This window comes from Perissodus microlepis, chromosome 18 (assembly GCF_051167445.1).
Source record: "Perissodus microlepis isolate ML-2025 ecotype Zambia chromosome 18, ASM5116744v1, whole genome shotgun sequence".
Classification (NCBI taxonomy): domain Eukaryota; kingdom Metazoa; phylum Chordata; class Actinopteri; order Cichliformes; family Cichlidae; genus Perissodus; species Perissodus microlepis.
In genome coordinates, this window is record NC_140478.1 from 22,909,307 (window position 1) to 22,919,061 (window position 9,755).

The window sequence follows — 9,755 nt, forward strand, 5'->3', positions numbered from 1 at the left end:
TTGAGGTGAAGTCACTTTAACTGAGACAGTGACAGAGTGCGGATGATAGGAGAGGCAAAGGACGAGGAGGAAAAGAAATTGGTGTGGAGAGAGGTAGAGAAAAGTGAAAAATGCTCCCCTTGTACAAAGGCAGTGGCTCTGTCTCCTTGACTCAGAGAGCTGTCTACTCCCTTGTGTGTATATGTTAGAAACCCCACCTCCCCCAAGTGCTTCTCTCCACCCCTCCCCTTCTCTCTCAGTCTCTGGCCGAGGAATCCCAGGCAGCGTTTAATTGCAGAGTGCAAAGGCTTTAGTTGGTCTAATGAGCTCAGCACCGGAGCTGGGACTCTTTCACGCGCTTCTCTCAGAGACAGAGATCCATGGAGTCCTTTAACGGAGGATCCTCACAAAGCTGCAGGATTTCAGGTTGTGGGTGAGGAAGAAATTCTCAAATTCAGGTACAGCCGACGAAGTGAGAGAATATACCAGAGGCAAGAGACGGAGTAAGAGGTGGAGAAAGAGAAGAGAGCGGGAGAGGGGAGGGGAGGAAACGGGAAATACACTGCCAGAGTGTGTGTGTGTGAGAGAGAGAGAGAGAGAGAGAGAGAGAGAGAGAGAGAGAGAGAGAGAGAGAGAGAGAGAGAGAGAGGGACTGAAAGCCTGCAGCAGCAAATGAGACAGAACAACGAGGCGGGAGAGGTAGAACGAGAGACAGAGAGAGAGGGAGGGAGGTGGAGAGAGGCCCTGTGCAGGAGAGAGGGCTACAGGGTGAGGAAGAAGAAGGAGTAAGAAAAAGTTATGAGAAGTAGGAGAAAGAGGGTATAGGGAAAGTACCTACGCAAAGATTACTAACTACAGAAGAGAAGACGAAAGGAAACAACAGGCAGGAAGGAAGGGGAGGGAGTCTTGGGTAGAGAGTTAAAAAAAAAAGAGCTGGTGAAAAGTTTTCTTGTGGGAAGACGCAGATGAGGAAAACAGAGCGAGTGAATGACTGGGCTGGAGAGAGCTGGGAGGGGAGGCAACCAGTTGTTTTCTAAGTCGTTTTCGACGCAAGTCTTTGGACTTCTTCGGACATGTACACAGAAGGCGCACAAGCAACGGGACACCAACGATTTCTTCAGCACAGCAACAATCCTGCCCCATGCCCCTGCCAGCACTGCATCCACTATGAGCCGTACGGCCATCACGGTGGACTGGGATATCAACCAGCATCACCCAGACAGACAGACCACCCATCGCTGGACTTCAGGAGAGACACCCGGGCTCCTCGGGTTAAAGATGTAGGAGGTAGAGCTTTCGTGGTGGACAGAGTTGAGAAAAGTGGTCATCACAGCCCACAGAGGAGGTCTGTGTTTGCAGGGCAGGGCCCTTATAGCCAGTCAGATGATTTGAGCCAAGTCTTCCCCTGGGAGTTGAACGCTGCCCAGTGGAACTACCCACTGGAGCCTGGGGTGAGACACTATTCATCTGTCAGAGAACAGTGTGGCTGTGTGGTGCGCAGCAACAGCAGGGCACACCCCTTTAACGCTGGGATACCACATCCTCTCCCTCATCTTCAAGTCAAAGGTCAGGGGTACAGACACAGGAGGACTGTCAGATACGTCTCTGTGGATGAGGAGGAAAGCGATGGATGCAACTTTGAGAACCATCATTTGGACCTATACAATCCCCAACTGGGCCATTTGCACATGCCAAATGGCCACTGTAGACCGAGGCCTGTGTTCACCGAGGGAGGGGAGGAAGGAGATAGCCATCAGGACCCAGGGAGACTGAAGGGTGGATCAGAGGAGGGTTTGAATGGATGTGGTGGCTTTTTCCCCACTGAGGTCCCACAAAAGAATTTGAACCAAAGCAGACGGAAGGGGTCCTACATCCCTCCCTCCGACATCCCCAGTCCAGAAACCTCAAAATCACTATCCGGAAACAACCACCAGCTCCAGGGTTTGGAGGTGACAAAGCAAAAGAGACGGCAGGATTTGGTGAGGGATCAAATTCGACAAGTGGTGACAGATCTGGAGGATGTGTTGGGGGGTTTGAAGGAAGTTCACGTCGAGATGAAAGAGGTAGGAGGGTCTATTATTATAACTGTATAATCCTTACGTGTACATCAGGTGTCTAATATAGAAAAACCTGCGTCTGGTGCAGATGACCCAGTCTTTCATCAATTCTCTCCTGGAAACTGTGACATTTAAAAGGATTAACACAAAGCTCAGATGCTGACATAACAATCCACTGTGCAGAACAGATTGACACAGGTCGTGTATCTCTGAGTGCACGTTCATGAAGAGCATGTCATTATATGTGTCCTTGTGTATACGTGTGTGTGTGTGCATGCTGACTGCATTGTTTGCAACTCAGTCATCATCTCCTACTGAAGCAGTGATTGAGAACGATTTGCTCTGACCTTTTGAAAAACGCTGCCGAAATTGGCAGCGTTCCGGGCAGCACATTAAAAAGCCTGGCTTGAGACTGTTACTAAATTATGCCCTGCTCTTACAGTATCCATTTTGCATGCAGCTGTAAAATGGCATTGATTCACAGCTGACTGCGTTGGTGCAAGGTCTGGCATTTTGCTGTTACAAATAAAAACCGCCATAATAGTGAACTGAGACAGTTGTAAACAAAAGAGATCCAGAGACAAAAAAGAGCTTCAATTTGACTAATTGGTTAAATTGTCTCAGTCTGTTGTAGTTAGAAATAGAGTTTGGCAGCGGAGGAAGAAGCTTTCAGATCCATTACTTCAGTACAAATACCAAAACGTAAAAACAAATTCCTGCATTCAAAAGCCCACAAAAGTCTCCAAACTAAAGTGTTGTGGCCTCGAAGAGCTACAGCGATCAACAGCATGTGCTAATACTGATGTATGTAGCATGTGACTGGTATTAAGGTGGAGCAATAGGTTAGGAAGAAATAAAAAAAATGTAGATTTTTTTTACGTTTTTAAAGTTTTCACACGAAACATGAAGTGTAAACCATTATTCAGTCACTTGTAGAAGCACTTTTAGCGGCAGTAACTTGAAGTGATTGTGTTCTGTGTGACTTTTCAGTCTCACTTGTTGTTGTGGAGGAATTTTGGCAAAATCTACAACGTTGCTTCAAGTCATTGAGGTTTGCGGGCATTTGTTTATGCACAGCTCTCTTAAAATACCACTTCAGCATTTTGACACAGCAGGTTGAGGTCTGGACTCTGGGCCATTGCAACACCTTGATTCTTTACTTTTTTAGCCATCCTGCTGTAGATTTGCAGCTGTGCTGTGGGGATCATCGTCATGTTGTATGACCCAGTTTCGGTCAAGCTTTATCTGTCTGACAGATGTCCTCATATTTGCCTCTAAAGTACTTTGGGATACAGAGGAGTTCGTGGTCGACTTGATGGTAAAAGGTGCCCAGGTCCTGTGGCTGTAAAACAAGTCCAACTCATCACCTCCCCACCATCGTGCTTGACGTGAGGTTGTGTTGATATGCTGTGTTTGGTTTTCTCTATCTGTGGTGCTGTGAATTATGACGTCTCAACTTTGGTGTCATCTGCCCAGAGGTGTGGAGTCTTGAACTTAAATCATGCTGAAAAGCGAAGTCTTTCTCCTAAACTCTTCCACAGAAGCCATATTTGTTCAGTCTTATAGCAATTGTACCTTCATGAAGTTTAATATCATATTCAACATGCTAACTGAGGTCTGTAGGTGTAGAGATTGGGTTGTTTTAAACTTCTCTGAGCATTACACAGTTTGACTTTGTTCGGATGTCCACTCCTGGGATGATTGTGGCATTTTGTTGACACATGAATGCTACAGACCAGCAAACTGCAGCAGAAAGTCGAATAAAAATGGAAGTACACAAACAGAGTACTGTAACTGAAATTCCACTGCAGTTCGTTCATATGTATTTCTCTCTATTTTCATTCAGGTGGTTGAACAGATTGATCGTCTCACAGCGAATATCGACCTCAGTGAGGAGCCGCCCTGCATCGCTCAGGGGTCATCCAATAACTTTCACGACTCAATGCATTCAGGAGACCTCAGGGTCGCCATGCTACCCAATCACAAGCCAGCTTCAGTTCAGGCATCACAGCACGTCGATGAAGACCGCGTCATCCTCAGATCTAACTCTCCTTCTCCTGTCCACATGGCGTCGGTAGTGAAGACCAGCCGCTTCACCCCACCCAATCTAATTAAGGACCACGAAAAGCCAGGTTTGAACGGCCACCCGCCTCACCTGTACCCCTCGAAAGACTCCAACCACACAAGCCAAGCTCGTCCCGAACCCCACCCGCAGACCCTAGACCCTAAGGTCATCATAGGGAACAGCACCTCCAATCTAAGAACTCAAAAGCCTCCGCCTTACCCCCAAAACGGCCGCTGTGGGAAGGGCCCATACCCACCTCCCAAGCCTGTGAGGACCCCTGCCTACCCTAGTAGAGGTCGCCAGAGCACCAGCATGGTGTGAAGGAGGGGGGTGGTGTCCTCCAGTGCCATGGGGGCCTGAAACATGAGACCCTGCTGTAGTGACTGGAGGTCAAAGAGGGACCAGGCAGGGGAACAATTAATGGTAAGTTTAGAGGAACTTTTTTTTTCTCCCTGTCTCTCTCTCGCTCTTCTTTTACAATGTTGATGTTTCTGTCCGGGCTCACTGCTGATTACGTTGGCTCTGTTTACTGGCAGCGCAGGGTTTAAAGGCAGTAAATGAATTGCAGCGTTCCTCCCTTTTTACAAAAAAGGATGTATGTGTTTGATATATGTGTTTTTGTGTGCGCGCGCGAGTGCGCGGTGTCTGTGTGTGGGCGGCAGCGAAGGGATTGTTATGCGTCTCCTTTTGTTGATGTCACATGATTTCCCAGTCTTCAGTACACTGCAAAATGTGTCTGTCTTGGCAAGTGAAATGAGAAATTAGAGTTCATTCTTGAGCCTGGTTACACATGTGGTTGCAATTAGTCAACAGGGTGAGAAAATTTCATTCGCTGAAGTAAAATTCTTCTTTTATGAGTAGATTTGAGAAATTCCTGATCTTGCGAAATGCAATTAGCTGCTGATTATTACTCATTGCTGTTATTTTGGCTTAAAAAAGCACTTTAATATATTGAATTTGACGGCCTTAAATCTTGAGAATTTTTTTTGCAGTGTACCTTAGTCATAACTTTGAGGGAACTTGAACTTGGCAGGAGCTCAGCCGTTACTGGCAAAAGAAGACCCCACAGCCGCCTGACTGCAATCATGTGACAAAAAAAAAAGGCGTCATTAGATTTACAGGAAGATCATAGCTCTGCCTCAGAGCTGGCATAATTTACTGTTATGGGCTGATGAGGTGGGACTGAGCCTTTCTTCTCATGCCACAGACAGATGTATCATCACAGAGGCAGACTTAATAACAAGATGACTCTGTGAAAAAGTCCCTGTAGCAGAGGCGGAAAATTAGACAGCAGATATAGAGTTAAGCACTGGTTTTAACAGTCCACCTTTGCAGATGCTGAAGACACGTGCGTGTTTCTGTACTTCCCTCTTGTGCAGAGTATGCGTAACTACAATCTATTTTTCTGGCTTCGAGTCGGGCAAGCACAGTCTGGTTTTAATCATAAACCCCCACCACCCCACCCCCCGGCCATGTGCCAAAACAAAATGAGGCAAACTTTGGGTTTATTTGTGATGTCCATATAAACAGAAGCGCTCCACATCCACTGCTGCAGGAAGAGGCGCACATCCAAGGCTGCAGCTTCAGGTCGAATCTGACAGGCAGATGAAAAGGGTCGACAAGGCGTGCGCCTTTGAACATTCTTTCAGTTGAATGAGATGAGGGTGTAAGTGTAACATAGCTCGTCTGCTCAACACTGTCCTTTCACAGTTTTTCAAAGCATCGTTGCTGTTGACATTTTAAAGGTCTGTGTCATCTGAATTTGTCATCTAGAGCAGGTTCAGTGTCAAAATGACTAGGCACAAGACATTCTGTGCCTCCATAAGTTTTTCCTTGACTCGTCACTACAGCAGGTTGAGCTGCATATTTGATTTGGTTTTATCTGGATGTCGTTCCTAAAGCCACCCCAAAGTCTGGTTCGACTCCTCTTGGAATTAAACCCGGGATCTCTTGGTTGTTAGGCAAATGTGTAAACCACTATAATGGTGTACATATGTAATAGAACCAATTAAAGCCCTACTGATATAGGCTTTTTACCGATACTTATTATTGGCTATATAAAAATCTGATATTTTAATATCAATATCAATGCCCTCTAGGGGACAAACTATGCAACGGCAATGGTTGCTTACTTGATTTTAAATTCTTTTACATATTTACTTTTACAAATACCAAAACACATAGATTAGCAAATAGCTAATATCGGCTGATAATATCGTCCCGTTGATAAATTGGTCAGGCTTTCGAACAAATTCTGACCTACAGTCCCAAAGAAGCAGGAAACTGTCCTGCATCCTCAAAGCTCATTTACGTCAATTCGGTTAATAATATTGTAAATATACATAATTTAATAAAAATATCAGATTATATTTTCTTTACAAGGGTTTAAAACGTTTAAGAGGTTAAAGGTAAGCTCAAAAATGGACACAACTGGTAAATGGTCTGTTTTTATATAGCGCTTTACTAGTCCCTAAGGACCCCAAAGCACTTTACATATCCAGTCATTCACACACACACTGGTGATGGTAAGCTACATTGTAGCCACAGCCACCCTGGGGCGCACTGACAGAGGCGAGGCTGCCGGACACTGGCGCCACCGGGCCCTCTGACCACCACCAGTAGGCAACGGGTGAAGTGTCTTGCCCAAGGACACAACGACCGAGACTATCCGAGCCGGGGCTCGAACCGGCAACCTTCCGATTACAAGGCGAACTCCCAACTCTTCAGCCACGATCGCCACAAACTGGAGGCAGGTGATCCAAAAAAATAATTCTAACTTACAGGTGAAAAAAAAAAGTTTTCAAGACATCAAAAAAAAGTATAAAAAAGGATACAAGGAAAAAAAAAAGTGGAGCAGAAGCATAAAAAGGAGATAGAAGATGCGATGATCCTCGATTCCTTTAATTATTTCCTTACCTTACCTCCTTACCTCTCCTGCTAGTGGAGGGGACAAGGAAGAGACCAGAGGAAAGAGGAGTTAAAGGAGCAAACATTTAACAAAATGAGTCATCACTGCCTTTAAAGCAACTTCATGGCACAATTGCATCATAAATTATTTTGTTATAGCCCAACTACTGCTGTATTTTATGGTCTCAGGTTTAAGAGTGCTCATGTTTTATATTTAGCAACACTTTTAAATTCACAACATGGAGAAATCTGACAAGTTATGAAACCTTTTTTTAATCTCACAGAGAAGAGTGAAGGGCAGAAAGTTTGATCATCTTAAATAACTTAAACAAACTGAATGAAAAAGATGAGTTGTATAAAAAGTCCCTCTCCTATCATCGGTTTGTAGGTGCTTTTGCCGGTACTTTTCCGTTTTTAAATATATTTATTTATTTATTTATTATTAATATTAATTATCTATTTATTTATTTTTGTCTTTTATTTTATTTTTAAGCACTTTGATCAGCACATGCTTTTTTCTTTTTTCTTTTTAAAAGTACCATATAAATAAAGTTGGCTTGGCTTAGCTTGGCTATGATGCATTTTAGGAATTGAGACATCCTTCAGTACGGCGCACTGAGATTGATTGTCATAGGCGGGAATATGGAGGAGAGGAGGAGGCACAAATTAGTGAAATGAGAAAAGCCCAAAGGCTAAGTGCACACCAGGGAGAAGGGCGATAAAGCACAGGTGAACTCAAGCAGCGGGAAGAAAACAAAGGCCCAAATTTATCACAAGCGTTTCTTTTCTTACTCATCATTGCATCTTGTATTAAAAAGTGAGGTGGGCCCACTGGAGAATCAAAGAGAGCAGCATTATGATGAAATATGATGTTTATTTACAAGGCCCTGCTGCAAAGATGGATCGCTTCCCTCTGCTCTCTGATTGAACTGAAACACAGTATTTACAGTGTCTGGTCATTAGCGGTACCTCTGATTCACCCTGAATTTTTAAAAACTGCTGCCCATAAGTGGGAGAAGGTTAAAAAAAAATATATAGCTAGATTCTCCAATTTCACTGGAACATTTCAAAAAGTTATATTTATTTATTTGTAACTACTGCACATTTTTTTCTTAATTTGCAATGATGCACAATGGGTTGTTTTTTGGTGTGTCTGTCTCAAGTTTTGTGTGTGCTTTTTGTCCACGGTTGAAAGAGAGCTCTTGATCTCAGTGAGACTTCCTTCCTTCCTAAAGGATTTAACCATTAAGAACATGTAGAGCCACATTAGGTAACTTTCAAAATAAAACTGGGAGGAACAGAAAGGAATAAAGTCATGCAGACCAACAAGAAGGCAAAGGGAAAGTTTGGCATAAAAACCAAACAGAAATAAAAGGGTAAAGCTAGTAAAACAAAGCATCCGTGGCTGGCTTATTTGACGATGAGATTGTGCCTATTTGTTGTTACAGTTTACTGAGTCTGGACTGTAAATTTTCTTTTCCAGTTTACATTTAAAAAAGGATGGAAATTTAAAAATGAGTATAGTCTGTGCAGGAAGTAAATAGATCTGATTAAGACCTGAAACACTTTTTCTATTAAAAGTTTAACTTTAAAAATGTGCACCTCATGTTCTGTGTGTTTAGTGTATGCTGTTTGTATTTTATCCTTTCACTGCTGCCTTGGTTACAAATAAAAAAAGGGAGTCAGATCAGGAGCATCCTTTATAAACTCAAACGTGACCACTTCCAAAAAAACCCCACTCCATGGCAGAAATATTGTTCCTCTGAAAGCCAGAAACCTACCGTGGCTTTCTCTGAAACAGACGTAGAAGAACAGACAAACACACAAAACTCTTCTCACAAGTTTGATAAAAGCCACGTTTGAGGTGCTTCTTTACAAGTCAGCAACATGACTCACAAGGACACACACGACACTACACGCACTGCCTCACTGTCAGTACAGCACAGACTAACGCTCTGTTTCCATGGCTCCACCAATGAGTGATACGGCACGAAAAGCCTTGAGAAGAAGCACAGTTAATATGAATGTACTGTGTTTCACCGGCAAGGGCAGGCGGCACCAAGCCTGAGCTCACTGAGGTGCTGAGTTCTGCATTTAAATAATTTTTTCCCCTCTTCTCTGATGTGATGTTTCCAGCAGGAGCTGATACCACTGAGACGAGCTGTCAGCTGGTCGAAACAGAGCACGGCCTGAAGGTGGGGTTATTTCCAAAGGGAAAGCTCTCCCGAGAGTCGACCTCTGACTGCACGTCACGTGAGCGCACAAGTGTGGAGGAGAGGCAGTCGAACCGTCTGAGAATTTAAATGTAAAGTAATGTATGAAAGTAATGAGAAGGATAAACTGCAAACTTATTCTCAACAACCATCAACCTGAAACATAAAGGTAGCTTTTCATGACAGTATTTATTTCTACTATTTTTATATTGAAAAAGATTATCTATTTTCAGGCAGCTTATACTAGTCTGGATACTACCTGTACTATATTAAGATTTATATCATATAAACTATGGTGAAGATATTTTCCATATCAACTATTTCTCTCTGTAACATGGCTTTTAAAGTACAAGAGGAAATAAAGTGAGGATAGAGGAAGCTAAAATTAAATGGCAATACTTTTGATTTTCCTGCACTTTCCTCATGCAAATAAATCCAACATCTTAATCATCTGATTCTTGATAAGTTTCACTGACTGCTGAATGTCCCCCTAAATATTAAATATGAAATAAAAGAAATGACACCAGCATTTTA

The 9,755-nt window shown here is 43.4% G+C and overlaps 1 protein-coding gene across 2 annotated transcripts; it reads left to right on the plus strand.

Moving 5' to 3' along the window:
* Nucleotides 1-229: 229 nt before the first annotated feature.
* On the plus strand, nt 230-9,755 carry LOC146367885 (uncharacterized). Of its 2 annotated transcripts, none has more exons than XM_084913187.1 (3): nt 230-2,042; nt 3,883-4,524; nt 9,145-9,755. In XM_084913187.1, the coding sequence occupies exons 1-2, from the start codon at nt 1,053-1,055 to the stop codon at nt 4,420-4,422; spliced, it is 1,530 nt and encodes a 509-aa protein (XP_084769313.1). In that variant the 5' UTR covers nt 230-1,052; the 3' UTR covers nt 4,423-4,524; nt 9,145-9,755. The 2 variants fall into 2 exon arrangements, with proteins under 2 accessions (XP_084769313.1, XP_084769314.1); XM_084913188.1 differs by having other exon boundaries at nt 9,148-9,755.

Coding starts and splice junctions, on each gene's coding strand:
- LOC146367885 (XM_084913187.1), top strand. CDS start 1,053: ATGTACACAGAAGGCGCACAAGCAACGGGACACCAACGATTTCTTCAG. Junction 2,043..3,882: donor TTCACGTCGAGATGAAAGAG/GTAGGAGGGTCT, acceptor ATTTTCATTCAG/GTGGTTGAACAGATTGATCG.